The following is a 17,118-nucleotide window of genomic DNA, read 5'->3' on the forward strand; positions in this document are numbered from 1 at the left end:
TTCTTAATCCTAACCCTAATTACATACAAACTCCAAAGTTAAGACATAGTCCTAAGCAGATCTTTATAATCGACAACATCGAGTTTCCTTCCGGCGAGCTTTCCGGCGATCTTTCGGCGGACTTCCGATACACCCTCGGATTTCTTTTGGCAGACTCCCAATGGGCTCCCGATCTTGTGGCGAGTTCAGCGAGTAGCCGAGCCTTCTCGGTGATCTCCACGAACCTCTGACGATCTCTTTGGCGGACTTCCGAAAACTCCGACAAGTCCCCGATTTCCTCTCGGTTGGTTTCGGCAGCATCTCCGATGAATCTTCGGACTCTCGAACACCCATCAAACTTGACTCCGGTAGACTTGCTTTATGTCTTTAAGCTATCGTAGTTAATCTTACACATGTAAAACAAAACTTTGATCGAGACAATTAATCCTAAGTAATTAATCAAGTTGTCCGGCATATCATTGGTCCATCGATGCTTTGTCCGATTCTTTGGAGCATCGTCCTCTCTTGCGGCCTATTGCCCAATCGGCCAATTGACTCCGCAACTCCAATATCCTTGGCGCAATACATGCTCTTCTTGGCCCGATGCCCGAATCCACAGCCTGAAGCCTTCTGCCGATACGTCGACATATCCACCGGCCCGACATCCAATCTTCTAACATGTTCCTCCAGCACAACATGATTTTTCTGCTTTAATTGTCTCATCCTGATTGAAGCATCCTACATCACTCAAAACGCAGATTAAATCATAAATACATATCAAGTGGTTTCATCATCAAAATATGAGATTCAACACTTTTCACACTTAGATATCACTTTGTTGCCCTTTTATGCAAAAAAGGATGAGGTATTTATAGGCCTCAATGGCTTTAAAATTGGAGCTAAAAAGTATCTCATGTCGGATTTTTGGGGTACTAGCGGTACCATTGCCAGTACTGGGTAGTACTACCATCTGACACTTTAACACTGGGCGGAACCACAGGCCTGGTAGTAATAACTACCAGCGGTACCACCGCCTAGACCACTTGGAAGACCGTTCCCTGGGCGGTTCCATCGCCTTAGTTTTGCGGTGCCATCACCAAATAAGGTCAAGCAAACTGGTTGGGCCTTGAATCTAGCTTAAACCAGTTTAATTACGAGCCCAATTGGTCCTCAGTAGGGTTAATGGGATTACCTCCTAAACTTAACCCTAATTATGTGCTAACTATAATTTTTAAGGCATACACTAAACAAAACAAGCTCGGTAAGTCTAGGTTTCTTTTGACGATCTTCCGACGGACTTCCGACGATTTCTCGGTAATCTTTTAATGGACTTCCGGCAAGCTCCTGGACTTCACGATGATCTTCTTAGTGAGTACCGATGAGCTTTTTCTCGATCAATTCCAGCAGCATTTCCGATGAACCTCCGGACTTTTGACGAACTCTCGAACTCCCAACGACATCTCGATGTTAACTCTGTTACTTCGATTTGCTTTATGCCTTGATCGCTATCATAGTTAATCCTACACACTTTTCTTAACATATAGATTTGATCAAATAATTTATCAATTAATTTCATCATTAAAATATGAAATTCAACATATTTCAGCTAAAGCCTTTATTCAAATGAGATGCATATTGATGATTTAAACTTAGTTATCTCTTAATTATTAATTCTTACTATAATTGAATGAGATATACATATGTTGAAGTTTGATATTGCTTTATATTTGCACATGCATGTTTTTTTTTTTCACATTTGCTTCCCATACATTTCTATTTTCTTTATCATTTTTACATAACTTGATATTGTTTCTTACATGCATATGTATATTATTATTATTATCTTACATATGTTTATGATACATCCTACCTTGATAAAGATGTCCTTATTATACTCTTGTGTTTACGAGATAATATGAATCTTTGCTAAGAATATAAAGAAAGTTATATGTATAGCCCATGATACTCTTACCGACCTCAATAACTTTATCCAAACACTAGAGATTGAGCTCCTATGGAAGACTAATAGAGACCTAGGAATGAGTAGTATTGTACTATGTTATAATCTCATTTTACCCTTTATATTCCTTTAACATATTTTCCAAGGGACATGCTTATGTGTTGCTATATGCTTTCTAGATATAAATATATTAAATAAAATATCAAATATGTCTAACTCATGACTTGCATTTGTTCTTGATATGCCCATCTAATGCTCTTTGCTCCATTGCTATCGTTGAATCGAATGATATGTCAAATATGATTTTATTCTTAAGCGCATGCCTTAAATTATAATCTTGATTTGGTCTTATGTTGTTATATGTTTTTTCTATATCAATGAATCAAATAACATGTCAAATATTGACTCTATTCCTGATCTCATGTCTTATATTAAGATCCTAATTCACTCCTATATTGCTAGATGTTCTTTTGATATTAATGAATCCAATAAAATATCATATATGCCTCTTAAGCTTATGTCTTTTGATCTTGATTTGCATATACATTGCTCTTTGCTCTTTGTTAAGTATGAATTATCTGAAATACTAAGTATGAATTATCTCCAATAAAATCCATGCTTTGCACCTTGATGTTTATATCACATAGTTTAATTTCTCTATGTTTAATTTTTCTATGTCATGAATATGATGGTCATTTGTTGAGCTTTGTAAATCACATTGTTGCTATATAAAATTTTCAAATTAGTTTATCACTCATTCATATTAGTTTTGGGTTGGACAGTGGAATACTAGAAGATTGCAACATATTTTATAATTTAATAATATGTTATTGTAAAGAATACTTTGCTTATATTGTTTAAAAAATTATGAGTTGGTGTGTGTTATTATAATGGTTAAAAGACCACATGTTTTGGGAGCTTATAGTGTTTTGAAAGTTTAGATTATAGTAAATAGTTAGTTTTTATTATTACAATATTTTCATTGGATCTGGTGAGTCTACGAGTGGTTGTTAATGATTTTGATTTGGAATTAGATATTATAGAGTTATTAAGTGATATGTTGTATAATTAGGTTTTATAGTATATGTAAATAAAAATTGAATGCATCCTAGGTTTGGATAAGTGGATAGTTAAAAAATATTTTTTGATTTAAGATAAGCTTATACCTCTAGGATATCATCTTCGAGATGTAACAGGAGAATCTATCTTGTATTATAAATTATATAGGTTATTTATTATGGTATTATGGAGACAAAAGAATATATCTTTTATGCTTATTCATGTTTGATCTGATTCTAAGGTTCTAATAAAAAGACAAAATAAGAAAGTAAAAGTGTCATGAAAATGTTGGACCATAGTAATTGAAATTACAAGCCTCCGTAGTTATTTTCAACAAGTGTGATTATTTTCTTCTTTCAGAAAACTAACAAGTCTACTGATTTTTATTATATTTTTATATGGTTTATTGGCAGAATTAAGCTTGGAGCCAAATGTTTTTCCCCAATTACAATGGTTGAGATAACTTGTGATGTAAACTCTCAATTATTTCAAACGTGATCAGATCGAGAAGCTGCTGGTGCATGGGCTAGTGCTATCGTTACTGTTTTATCATATACTATCATTAGCCATTTATTTGAGAGGGATCCCTTGATTGGTTTTCTCTTTTTTTAGTGCATGGGCTATAATACACTACCCTCAATTCTAATTATATTTCTAACCCTTGGTGTCATATTTTTATTACCTCTCTTAGTAGTAATTCACATAAGAAGTACATAATAAATTATCTCTTTGTCAATATATATATATATACACACACACACACACTTTGTACAGAGGCTTTCATCTTAGAACATTAATTTGCTTCGTACATAAACTCTCATTCTTTTTATATTTAAACATATTTTAATTAAACTATGTTAACAATCATATAACTTTTTACTGGTTACATGAAAAACTACTCTTGTTTCTAAATAACTAAGATAATGCATAAAAAATACTACCCAACTTTTTAACTTATCAGATCACTATAAAATCCTAAGATCAAAATCTATCTTTGCCACTTATCCTTAAAAAAATAATATTTCCTTCAATCCATGGAAAATTAAGTAAATCGTCAAATAATCTTGATCGATCAACTAACAAGTTGCAAACAACGTATGAAATGGGCCGAGTCAACTTACTGGATGCATTGCGTCCAGAACTTACAACTTTCATGCACTTTTATCCTATCTGCAGCTTAAATATTTATCTAAACTCATCTTAGCGCACCCATATATGGCACATGATACGGAAGAAATGTAAGCACAACATATTATGAGAAGCTTCGAAAATCATTAATCAAAACAAGAAAAAAATCATTAATCAAAATACTGTAAAACTTTCCCACTGAGAGATTAAACAGCTGAGCATTGTGCAACAGTTGAAGAAGAAACTACAATAACGCTTACAGCACAAGTTTGATTTACATATTTGATCATAGACTTACTCTCCTGTATCAACTAAAAGCTCAGGGACCTCTTTATTATCAGTTGCCTGAGGAGTATCAATTTGATTCATCAATAATTCATTGTTGTATTGTCTCATCTTAGAATTAATTATGTCTGTTAATCTTCTACATACACTTTTCTCAATGACAGATTGCCAGTGATAGGGTATATAATAAATAAATAATCTTTAAATATCATACAGCGAGGCCAAATTTTGCTCCTCTAAATGCTTCTCTTGCTAAACTTAGCAAACCACATCTAAATTCTCCACCTTTAAACCACTTATGACAAAAATGGTGCTAGTGCCCAGTGATACTGGAAGTGTGATTCCACCAATCCTCTGGATCATTGTAACGCTAGACCACACCCCTTTCTTCTACTATTTCATTTGGAACTTTTTTGGTGGACTTTTAGATGGAAGCATATTGACATAGTTCCCTACATATCAAGAACCTCGCACTAATACTGTTCAATTTGGTGAATGGCCATCCTCAGAGAAAACACAAACTGGGCTTTTTGATACTTATTATTTGGGACACTATCCATGCCCAACAATGCAGCTCCTCTGAGTTTTCCTGAAGATAGTCTGGCCAAATTTCAGCAGCAGTAGCTTTATCTTCGTGCTTACTGTAAAGAAAGTTTAGCAGGTCATCGAAAGGACCATAATATTTCCATGCTGCTTAACTCAAAATCCCATCAAAAAGATAATTGCATAAAATCTCATCTGGTGAAACATCTTTTTGAGGATATTTGTTCCCCGTAAATTTCCTCTTCTCCTTCCTACAAAATTCTGCATCATCTGTTCTGCCAGACCTTTCTAGACCAAGTATCAGCACCTCATACATGCCAGATGAGAGAGAAAAATCTTTTCTCATTTTTGCGTAGAGCTCAAGACCTTTCTCAACTTCACCAGCTTGAAAAAGAGCATCCGTCAGGGCTGTACAAGTAACAACATTCTGGTCCATGGGCAGAGAGTAAAATATACTTTCAGCATAAGTATGAATTCCTGCACGGCCAAGCCTGTAAATCAAGAGATAAACAAGATATGTTCCAAAGCTCACTCCAGCTTTTGTCATTTCATGAACAATCTCTAGGACCATTTCAAGCGCATTCTCCCTCATAAAGAAACCAAGCAGAGAAATGTATGCAGATCTATCAAGTTCTTTCCCCACTTGCAAGGAGTAACGAAATGCCATCAGCACACAAGATGGCTTATAATTTGCACAACTGAGTTGGATGACCATGGATATGAGCTCCGGATCTAATTCTATGTGCCTGTTAATCATCCCACTCAACATATGCTCTACAGCAATAAAATTCTGCATCGCTATAAGATTAATGATAATAGCCCTATCAATAAATGAACTAGTATCAGAAAAAATTGGTTCAAAGTGTGAATTATCTTCAATGCCATCAGAAGAAAGATGAGGGTTTACTTCTCGAAGCAGATGATCACTTCCATTTACCAGTTTTAGAGCTTCTAGTGCTTCCATGAATACTGTGCGGCGAAGAACAATTGAGTGCTCCTTCATGTATAGGAGAACTTGTCTCATAGCTGATGTCTCTCTAGCTTTGGAGCACTTCTGAATGAGAATATTACATGCAGCTTTATCAGGTTCAATTCCTGCTTCTTGCATTTCACTCATTATCTCAAGGGCAGCCTTAAATTTACCTAAGAGCAGACACATGAAGTACTGAACTCAGTAATAGATGGTTCCATAAATCAGAAGAAGAGCAAACGATTCCAAAACTAGATCATGGAAGAAAATTTGGGGTTGAAAGATGTCGGGTCTAAAAAAAATTCACCATTGTATAATTAAAATGCTTTGGTAGAGAATATCTTGGAAATGAAAAGATATCTAGATATCATCATATCACATTAGTGATTATGCTGTCAAAAATATTCCCATATGCATGTTTATTAGTGAACTTTCATATAATAAGGCTGATTATGCAATTAAACTCCTGTGTTTAAACAAATTACAATCCTTGTTATGCTCAACTGAAGAGAGGGATAACCAGCCAGTAAATAAGACACCTTGAAGGAATATCACAGTTAATAATGATTTTGACACTTAACGTGAGAGGCTAGATGGAGTCTAAGCAAATAATGTAACCGGCCAACCATCCTTCTCCAGAATTGATAGCTTATCGATATAGTCCTTTGTCATTATATAATGCCTAGCCTATTAGATATTTAAACATGATGACAACAGTTTCTTTCTTTTTTAAGTAAAACAAGGTCTGGTTGCTTGCTTACCAAATCTTTATCATCTTGTATTTTTCACTGTGTATCAGCTTTTACCTATATCCATCTAGTAATAAGAAAAACCTCCAAACATGAAATTCCAACTTCAATTGCGAAAAGTCTGGAACAAACCTGGTAGATAGCATCATAGCAATGAGGCCTATGAAAATTAGCAATCACTTGGAAATCCAGCTGACAGACACCAAATATATCATGATTATTGCACAGACTACAAGCATCTTAGAACAGTGATAAACAACTTATATCCGTAGTGCAAAGAACCATGAAAAACTTTTATCCCAAAGCACAATATGATAGATAGCCAAAAGAACGAAGAAAATAACAAGCAAAAGATGTACACAGCTAAGCACAGATACTTACATGAATAAATTTGCTTCATGGAGAAGAAAAGACGCCAAAAGGGAACTCTTTAAATGGTACATCAAGATGATTTGCACAACCAGATTCAGTACATAACACATTTAAGAAGATAATTTTTTGTTTTTTAAAAAGAAAGAATATTTTTGACAAGCTACATTGTATGTATTCTTCTTCTTGGTTACTAATGTAGAAGTACTACTCCAGCTTATTCACACTCCAGTTCCTATCCTCCTTTTATTAGGATTCTTGGATGGAAAAATAGTAATAGCTGATTCACCTTGCCCATCTTAGAAGAAGTTCAGGAATTCACAAAAGAACCCATAAACAAATCTTTTCAAAAACTTCTTATCTTTCCACTATGACAGGTATCTTCAAACACTTCAGCAAATATTACCTGGTTTCAGAAGAGCTCCCATTGTTCACAAATAAAGAGGAGAATGATCAGGTATCTTCACCCTAATGCTAATATAACTTCTCTAAACAAGCTGAAATCCTAAAAATACCATGATATGTCTTGAAATACAGCTATATATGAAGCTAGTGCCACCCTATGAAAATGGTTTCTGATGGTCTACTGCTAGTTGAACATTTGTCTACTCCTGAATGTAAAACTTACAAAAATGCACCACTCTATGACTCAACTAGTAAAACAGATAGTTTCTTCTGCACTAGAAATAAGTCTTGTCCTCCTTGATTTCATGGAAAGAACCTTATCCACCAGAGACTAACATTCATTTAACCATCCACTTCTACTTAAAGGAGGAGAAAAGGTAAGAGTGTTTCTTATAAGGACATAGCCTAATAGCTTCATTCGCTAACAGTAAATCATTCCCTATGTCAAGATTTAGGAACATACCTTGTGACTGACATCATAACTTATGAATTCTAACACACCATTCATTTCATTGAGGTAAACTATATCCTTAATGCACCAACATCAAGCCCATCTAAGAAACTCCAGAAGATTGATTCAGTTCTTTCTCTCCACCTTCAGGTTCACTTCTAATATTAGCTTTCTTGTATCCTAGTAGTACATGAATATAGCACACAAAATAATGATTAATTGCATATGACAGCTACGCCTCCATTAGCCCACCATTACGGCATCTACCACTTGTGTCAATCCGATGCTGGTATTCCAAAGGCAGAAGCTTGATGCAAAGGTGACAACCAGTGGCCAGATACTAAGCTAAAACTATGGACTGGAACCTCAAAGCACCTACTGGTCCTCCAAACTTACAGTCACATAATTCCAGCAAATTGAAAGCATGCACAATTAACATTCAGATTAAGAATGCCATTTTTTTTCACTCACCAGCTCCTGCAAGGTATTCCATGAGCACCGTATACGTGTGGCAATTCGGTGACAGGCCGACCTCTAGCATCTCCGTGTACACTCCGGCAGCCTCCTTGGGCCTCCCATGATCGAATAAGATCTTCATGTAGGCGGTATAGGACACCAGGGTCGGTCCGCAACCGCGCTCCTTCATCTCCTCCCAGGCACGCACAGCACCCTCCAGGTCGCCGGCCGCAGACAGCCAGTGCATGACGGAAGTGTAGGTGGCGGCGTCGGGGGTGACCCCCTTGTCCTCCATCTCCCGGAAAACGCGCCACATGGAGGGGATCCGGCCGGCCTCCCCGAAGATGTCGAGCATAGTGGTGTAGGTGAAGCGGTCGTGCTTGAAGCCGGGGAGGCGGGCGGCCCAGTGGAAGAAAAGCCAGGCCTTTTCCATAGGCGGGTGGGTCTTGAGGATGCGGTTGACTGTGAAGGAGTCCCAGCGGAGGGGAAGGGCACGGAGCTCAGTGGCGGCGGTGTCCCACGTCGAGTAACGGAGGGTGGTGGAGATCTTGTGGATGGCGGCGCGCATATACTCCGGCAGCGAGGGATTCGTAAAGGTCTTCTTGGGGAAAGGGGAAGACCGCTTCTTGGGGCGGCGGAAGCGGAGCGTGGAGAGGGCTCGGCGATGGGAAGCCGGCGATGGCATTCTCTCAACAGAGACAAAGCAGCGGCTTGAGAAGAGAGGGATGGATTAACTATTGGGACGGATTTGGATCATTGAACTTGAACCGTGGATATATCAGTCGAGTTCGGGTTACAGTTTGATGATCCGGCTCAGCGGATCGGGTTCGGGTTAAGAACATTTGACCAGTCGGATCAAGTTAGATTGACCAGAAGTACGTTTCTGTGAACGCCGTTAGGAACTCCGAGCATCGCCCCAATCTGCCACCCTCGTCAAAATAGTGAAGTCTCCGACTATATTTTGAGGAGAGGCTAGTGACGACGACGACGACGACGCCGACGACGACATCTCTTCTTCCTATCATTTGAAGAAGTTTCCCGTTTCCCTTCCCGATCGAGATCGTAAGCTTTATCTCTCGATCGATCATTCTGATTAGTTTTGAACCCATCCGATAGATCTTGCTACCAAAATCGCCAAAGAAGGCTTCCTCCGAAGTTTTGCTTTTTCGATTTTTGGCGAGCAATCTCGAGCGATGTACCCCTTCTTGTGCAAATCTGGATTTGGTTTCGGTGGATTTAATGGAGGATCGAAGGATCTGAATCTGATGGGTCCTTGCGCTTTTCAGGATGGTTTATGTTTGATGAATTGCCCAACCCCGTTTGAGACGATGTCGTTTCATGATTTCGTTTGTGTTGTTATGTTGGTTGATGGAATTGTTTTTGAATTTTCTTTTACCTAGTTGTTTGTTGTCCTTCTGACTCTTAAATTTACAATCGTTGATTTTTTTCTTGCCTTTGGACTCAGTTGTATCCTTGTCTGTGCTCATGTTCTAATTGGACTAAGACTTTTTAGATGTGTAAAGGCTAAACCCACTGGGGTTTTATTAGGTTTATGTGTTATTTTTGTTGTGAAGTTCGTTATAGCTTAATATATTATTGTATTTTTTGCTCTTTTACTTTATCCATCTTGAAAATAATGAATGTACAAGGAACCAATATCATAAACTTTAATTGCATTTTTACTTTTGATATTGCCGATTAACCATTGCTAAATGCTGATTTGTTTCTTGTAATTAGCCTACTAATTCAATGCTTGGTATTCTCCTCTTGTCCTGTTTGTTCTGGGCAACTCAAATTGCTGTTAAACATGGGATATATGGTTCAATATTAGACAAGTGAGTATTAGACAATATTGTTTTCCTTTAGTAGTCTGCTGGGAAGTTAAAAGTACTTATTTTTAAATTGTATAATCTAATATCGGATAAATAAGAAAACGTTACAATACATTGTAGTCTAATATCAAAATTGTGTTTCAATTTTGATTTGCTTGCACAATTACATAACAATGATTTTGTCCCTGTCCCCTTAGGACCTTTGAATTATCAAGGAATATTTTCGTAGAAGAATTTGCAAGCGATACACAAAACCTGAAGCAATGCCTTTTCAGAAGATAGAGACAGGTCACCAGGATGTGGTTCATGATGTGGCGATGGACTACTACGGCAAGTGCCTGGCCACAGCATCGTCTGATATGACCATTAAGATTATTGGTGTGAATGGCTCTTCACACCAGCATCTTGCAACACTGAGTGGCCACCAAGGGCCAGTCTGGCAGGTTGCATGGGCCCATCCCAAGTTTGGTTCAGTGATTTCATCGTGCAGCTATGATGGCCAGGTGATCATTTGGAAGGAAGGGAACAAACCTGATGAGTGGATTCAGGCACAAGTTTTCACCGAGCACAAGAGCTCTGTTAACTCTATTGCATGGGCACCTCATCAGTTTGGCCTCTGCTTGGCTTGTGGTTCCTCAGATGGAAACATCTCTGTCTTTACTGCACGAACTGATGGTGGCTGGGACACTACAAGGATTGACCAAGCCCATCCGGTGGGTGTGACTTCTGTCACATGGGCTCCAGCTTTGGCCCCAGGTACCCTCGTTGGTTCAGGACTGCTTGACCCTGTACAGAAGCTTGCTTCTGGTGGCTGTGATAACACTGTTAAAGTGTGGAAGCTTTACAATGGTATTTGGAAGATGGACTGCTTTCCTGCTCTTCAGATGCATTCTGACTGGGTGAGAGATGTCGCATGGGCACCATATTTGGGGCTTCCAAAATCTACTATTGCTAGTTCTTCACAGGATGGGACAGTTGTCATATGGACAGTGGCAAAGGAAGGAGATCAGTGGGAGGGTAAAATTCTACATAACTTTCACACCCCTGTTTGGAGAGTATCATGGTCGCTTACTGGGAATATACTAGCTGTAGCTGATGGTGATAATATTGTCACGTTATGGAAAGAAGCTGTGGATGGGGAGTGGCAGCAGGTGACAACAGTAGAGCCATGAGATCCTGATTCCTGCTTGAATTTCCTTGTCATGCGACTCTGCCATGGTCTGTGATAAACAGTCAGCTAAATCTACTTGTTCCATGCTTTATTTGCTGAAAACTTCAGATTAGCAGTAGTTTTTCTTAATATGTGGTTCTTGGTAAGGTCCTCTTTGGAATTGTTAGTATGCAGTGATTTCCATTTCTTTGCCTGAAACAAAAGAAATACTTCTCTGCTTATATCCCTGACTAATTAGATTATTAGTGAATTCATTAGTAGTGTATCTTGTGCTGTTTTTTGTTCTTATTTCAATGTTGCATTTCTGCAGCTGCATTTTTGTTGCTTTCAGCTTCAGGTAGCATGTGAAAACTGATTTTGATGGACATGTATTGGTCACAATGTCTATGAACTCCGTATATCATGATGCTTGACTGTCATGTGTAGAAATGGTTGATTAATGGTAAACCTGATTCAATAGCCTTGAAAGTTCCCAACTCTGTGGGCTAATGCATGTTATTCTGTCCTTGGGACTGATATATTGGTTTTACAAAATGTTAATTCTAGGAGATGCCGACTAGAGTGGTAATTGTTGTTGAATCTCGGATTTTGATGATGAAGTCAATTGTCATTTGTTATCTAATCTATATGTTGAGATAAGTGTGCAGGATTAACTACGATGAAAGTAAGATATGCAGTAGGAGTTGCGCTGGAGTCAAGACAATGATCACGTTGGGAGTTCGAGAGTTCGACGGAAGTTCGGACAGTCGTCGGAGGTTCTGCGGGAACAAATCCGAGAAGTCCATGAGCTTGCCAAAGAAGCTCGTCGGAACTCGCCAAGTGGATCGTCGCAAGTACAGGAGTTTTCCGGAAGTCCGCAGGAGCATCACCGAGAGTTTATCGGATGATCGACGGAAGTTCGCCGGAAGAAGCGATTGACGCACCGGAGCAAGTTGCAGTAAATGTCTTAGGAAATATCGTAGTTAGCACAATGATTAAGTTGGAAATGGGAGGTGATCTCATTAACTTAATCTTGGGGCAATTGGGCCCTTGAAAAACCCAAATTGGGCCGAATGGATCAACCCATTCGGACCCTGATTTCTGCCAAGCGGTTGAACCGCCCAAGCCAGGAGGTGGCACCACCTGGACTAAGTCTCCGAGCGAGACTAGGCGGTGCAACCACCCCAGGCAGGAGGTGGCACCGCTTGGGCTCAGTCTCCGAGCGAGACTGGGCGGTGCAACCTCCCCTGACAAGAGGTGGCACCGCCTGAGCTCGGTCTTCGAGCTCTGGCAGGAGGTGCAACCGCCTCAGTCAGGCGGTGGCACCGCCTGAGCTCAGTCTTCGAGCTCTGGCAGGAGGTGCAACCGCCCCTGACAGGAGGTGGCACCGCCCAAAGGCTCAGTCTTCGAGCTCTGCTAGGCGGTGCAACCGCTAGATCCCGGAATTCCGGGAATTGATAGTTTTGAGCTCCAAATTCAAACTGGGTTGGGGCCTATAAATACCCCACCCATTTAGCACTGAAAGAAAACAACATATACACCGAAATCCTGATCTTGTTCTGTGATTTTTAGAGCTCAAAATTATTTTAAAGGCCAAAAGTTCTTCTCCCTCTTTTCTTCCAAGTTCTGAGCTTTAAAGAGAGGAGAGAAAATTCTACAAGGGTTGTCTCCTAAGCCCGTCAAAAGGAGTGAAACTGTAAAAGGATGGTTGGCCTTCGCCTATTGAAGGAAGGCCTCTAGTTGACGTCGGTGACCTTGTCGGTGGAGGAAGCCAAAAGTGGAGTAGGTCAAGATTGACCGAACCACTCTAAATCTCAGTTTGCATTTACTTTGAGCATATTATCTTTACTGCAAACATCCTCTAAAGCTTACTGCTTTCTGCACATATACAATCGGGTTTCAAGCTTTGCACTTTCCGAATCGGCGTTTAGACGTAAAACAGTTTCATCGTACGATCATCATATTTCTGTTTGCGTCTACGTTTTGATTTCTATCATAACTGCAAACTGTCTTTATATCCTTGCTTAAACTGCATCTCGCTTAATCAAGTGATTTACGAATCAGCATTTAGACGTAAATTAGTTTTTTCGTACGAATATCATATTTCAGTTTGCGCCTACTATCTGATTAGAATCATAACTGCAAACTGCATTTATATCTTTGCTGCATCTCGCTTAAACAAAAGTTAAAGTGATTTACGAATCGGCTTTCTTATCAAAATCACTTTTAACGAACGAACGCAGTTTTTATTTTTTGTAGAAGGTTTTCCGCTGCACTAATTCACCCTCTCCTCTTAGTGCTCTTGATCCTAACAATTGTGACATATCCAAATCCGTAAAACCTTGGCTATTGAGCTTGATTATTTTCTTTTTCTCGGGTTAGTTTGAAGGAGTTTGTTTCAAGGTACTTTTAAGCATGAGAATTGCATTCATGTTACCCTCTTGGTGTATGATCAACCTTTATTCCATGCAACAATTTTTATGGATCTTTTCTCATCATTGAGCCATGTTGAGTGAAATACACGTATCAAACTAAGAATCACTAAGCCAGTTTTATTTAATTGTTTCCAACTCCATAGCCAGATATAGATGTCCTTTTGTCCTCAGCAGAATGTCCATTTCTAATGCTTTAATTTTGCTTCTTCTGTGTACAGTTGCACACCGACACATGCCTTGATATCTTGTTTGTCACTACTGTGAGCCCAGTAAGTTATATATTGCCTAAATGTTTTAGTACGAAGAATGCATTGGATATGCAGCAAGCAATTCTCACAGTTTAACTTGTGCAATTCATGTCACCATACTTCATATCTGCTTTTATACACATTTTATCAATCCTGTTGGTCTTCAAATTTAAGTGAAATGTTTTAGCTGGGAAGTAAATTTGTTATATCTCCTTGGACAAAAAGATGAAATCAAGATTGCACCTGGATAAAGGCTATCAATATTATTGAGTCTTACTCTTTTCTCATAACATTCAAATTAAAATTTTCTTCTAATAACTTTCATTGTTTCACAACCAGACTAATAATAAAACTTGTAGATTTTCTACTAAGTGCATCAGTTACAATATTGGCTTTACCCGGATGATAACAAATGGTACAATTAGAATCCTTTAGAAGTTCTATCTATCTTCGTTGTCTCATGTTTAATTCTTTCTGAATAAAAATATATTTTAAACTTTTATGATCAGTAAAGACTTCAAATGTCCGTCTAAAAATATATTTTAAACTTTTATGATCAGTAAAGATTTCAAATGTTCGTCCATACAAGTAATGTCTTCAAATCTTTAGGGTAAAAATAATTATTGTTAATTTCAAATAATAAGTTGGATAATTCAGTTCATACCTTTTCTTGAGGCATCAGTATAATCTACAAATCCCTTGTTACCATTTGGAATAATTGACTCGTAACCCTTGTGCCTAACAACTATTGTTGATATCTCTAACTCTACGGTGAGGGGGCAAAACCACAGCACTAGATCAGTTCAGAATGAGAACACACACTCCGGATAGATCACAAAATGATACCTGGAATATGTTACTTGTACAAAATGCGGCAACTGTGATGTGTTCCTGCCCTATCACATCATGTCAAGAAGAAAAATCTCCAATCAACTCTTTTAACATAAGATAAATGTGTCAGATCACGGGGCATAGAGAAACCAAAGTGTTTAACATATAATTGTAAGTTTGCATCTCGGACTTGTAGAAAACATCGATACAATAAATTACAAAAGCTGTTTAATTTCAAGTGATACTATCAGATCTGTAAGGTGTTCCTATTCAGGTTTACTTTGATAGTTTGGTTAAGCAACTACAATATTAACTTGGTACAGAAATCCATGAAGAAACCCTTTCTTGCACTTAGAGAAACCATGAATGTCACGTGAGAAGCTCTCTTCAGAGATGAATTCACATACTTTTTCTAAGATTTGAAACTTGGCAGCATGCCTAGTCTATCACAGGCTACTTGTATTAAGTCTAGTCAGGACACAACATGATCCTACTCTTTCTTTTTTATTCAATGATGCCTTTAACCTCATTTGTTACAGTGTATACATAGTCCATAAAGAACTGTTTTGCCTATAGTTGTTCTCCTCTTCTTGGTCACCATGATACCATGGAAGGAATAAATGAAAATAAAAGTTATTTTTTATAATAAAAAAATTAAACCTTATAAAACACAGATTCTTTCTTCCACCGTATGTTCGAAGAAACAAAGAGCTTCTCTGCCCACCTAGTGAACGTATCCATAATAATCAATCAGATCTAAAGGTCAAAAAAATTTTGATAATTTTTTTTATATAAAGACATTTAGTCCCATAGAAATAAAGAAATTAAGGACTTATAAACCTTCTGAGTCATCTTTATCTTCAAAAATACTTTTTGAAGTTTATAAACTTTGAAATGGTAAAATCGTACGGACATGCCCCAAAATGAACATAAGAGAGCACTGATAAGGACATTTAGTCTCATATTGATTGAAGAGTAAAAGAATCAAGAGTTTATAAACATGAGTCTTAAAAGGATAAAGTCGTCCGGGCACATCCAGAATAGATAATTTTTTGTAAACTTACTGGATCACACCAATGACGATCAAATATTAACTTATCACAACTTACAAGGAGAACATAAATAGAAGTTAGAGGTATACATATATATATTCAGCTCTATGTTCCAAGCCTTCACGTATTAAGAAGACCGACTCTTATAATTTTGGAGGAAGAATCCACTCCACCTTGTAAGCAAAGGCCTCTTTGTGCACAAAAGCATCTAACGAACATCGTCAAGAGCACCCTTTATCATCAACAAAATTTAACAAATGTATTATCATGATAAATAATTTTTTCATTATTTTTTATACTTTTGACTTAAAAAAAATATTCCAACATGTCAAGCTTTTCCACCCTCTCCCTCCATCAAGCTTAACAATATAATTTATAGTAGAGTACTTGGAAGGTAAATGTTAATGACACATCTTTAATATCAAATAATAGTGAAAATGACATACTTATTGAATTTTAGATTTTGATGATGAAATCAATTGATGAAGTTAACGATCTTCGAGTGACGTAGGATTAGCTTCAATCAAAAGAAAGATAAATCGATTAAAGTAGTGAAATCATATGTTGAGTCAGAACATGTCAAGAGATTGGACGTAGAGCCGAACGATCGATCGACGTGTCGGCATAAGACTTTGTGCTATGAGTTCGAGCATCAGGCCAGAAGGATCGGACATTGCGCCAAGGAGATCGGATGTTGCGAAGGTCAACATGTCGATTGGGCAATACGTTGCAAGAGAGGACGATGCACCAAAAGGATCAGACGAAGCGTTAGATAAACCAATGACATGTCGCACAACATAATATTATGTTTGTAACTAATTGAGTCTAGATTGAAGTAGTTGTGATTGTAATTGAGTTGGTTTTGAAAGGAACCCTACTAACTTAATTAGGGGCCCATTGGGCCTGAGTTAGGACTGTTTTGGGCCTAGTGAAAAATTCATTCAGTGACTCAAGGATAGGTGGAACTACCCATGACCTGGAAAAGTCAAGAGCACACTTTTTTAGGCTATCAAGTGGTAGTACTATCAAGTCAAGCAGTGGTATTACCCAGACATAGTCTCCCAGACCATGTCACGTGGTGATACCACCTAGTCTAAGTGCTGCAAGCGGTGGTACCGCCCAGCATAGGTGGTGGTACCACTAGGACCCAAGAAACCCGGGATGAGATCTTTTTTAGCTCTATTTTTGAAGTCATTTAGGGTCTATAAACTCTTTC

The 17,118-nt window shown here is 38.1% G+C and overlaps 2 protein-coding genes across 2 annotated transcripts; one reads left to right on the forward strand and one right to left on the reverse strand.

Moving 5' to 3' along the window:
* Positions 1-4,433: 4,433 nt before the first annotated feature.
* On the reverse strand, positions 4,434-9,114 carry LOC135650187 (pentatricopeptide repeat-containing protein At2g01390-like). Its single transcript, XM_065169389.1, has 2 exons — positions 8,370-9,114; positions 4,434-6,097 (listed from the first exon to the last, which is right to left on the reverse strand). The coding sequence occupies exons 1-2, from the start codon at positions 9,037-9,039 to the stop codon at positions 5,106-5,108; spliced, it is 1,662 nt and encodes a 553-aa protein (XP_065025461.1). The 5' UTR covers positions 9,040-9,114; the 3' UTR covers positions 4,434-5,105.
* A 116-nt stretch (positions 9,115-9,230) lies between these two features.
* LOC135650188 (protein transport protein SEC13 homolog B-like) lies at positions 9,231-11,622 on the forward strand. Its single transcript, XM_065169390.1, has 2 exons — positions 9,231-9,416; positions 10,384-11,622. The coding sequence occupies exon 2, from the start codon at positions 10,450-10,452 to the stop codon at positions 11,356-11,358; it is 909 nt and encodes a 302-aa protein (XP_065025462.1). The 5' UTR covers positions 9,231-9,416; positions 10,384-10,449; the 3' UTR covers positions 11,359-11,622.
* The last annotated feature ends 5,496 nt before the right edge of the window (positions 11,623-17,118 follow it).

The sequence above is a fragment of the Musa acuminata genome, chromosome BXJ3-9 (genome assembly GCF_036884655.1).
Source record: "Musa acuminata AAA Group cultivar baxijiao chromosome BXJ3-9, Cavendish_Baxijiao_AAA, whole genome shotgun sequence".
In the NCBI taxonomy this organism is placed as follows: domain Eukaryota; kingdom Viridiplantae; phylum Streptophyta; class Magnoliopsida; order Zingiberales; family Musaceae; genus Musa; species Musa acuminata.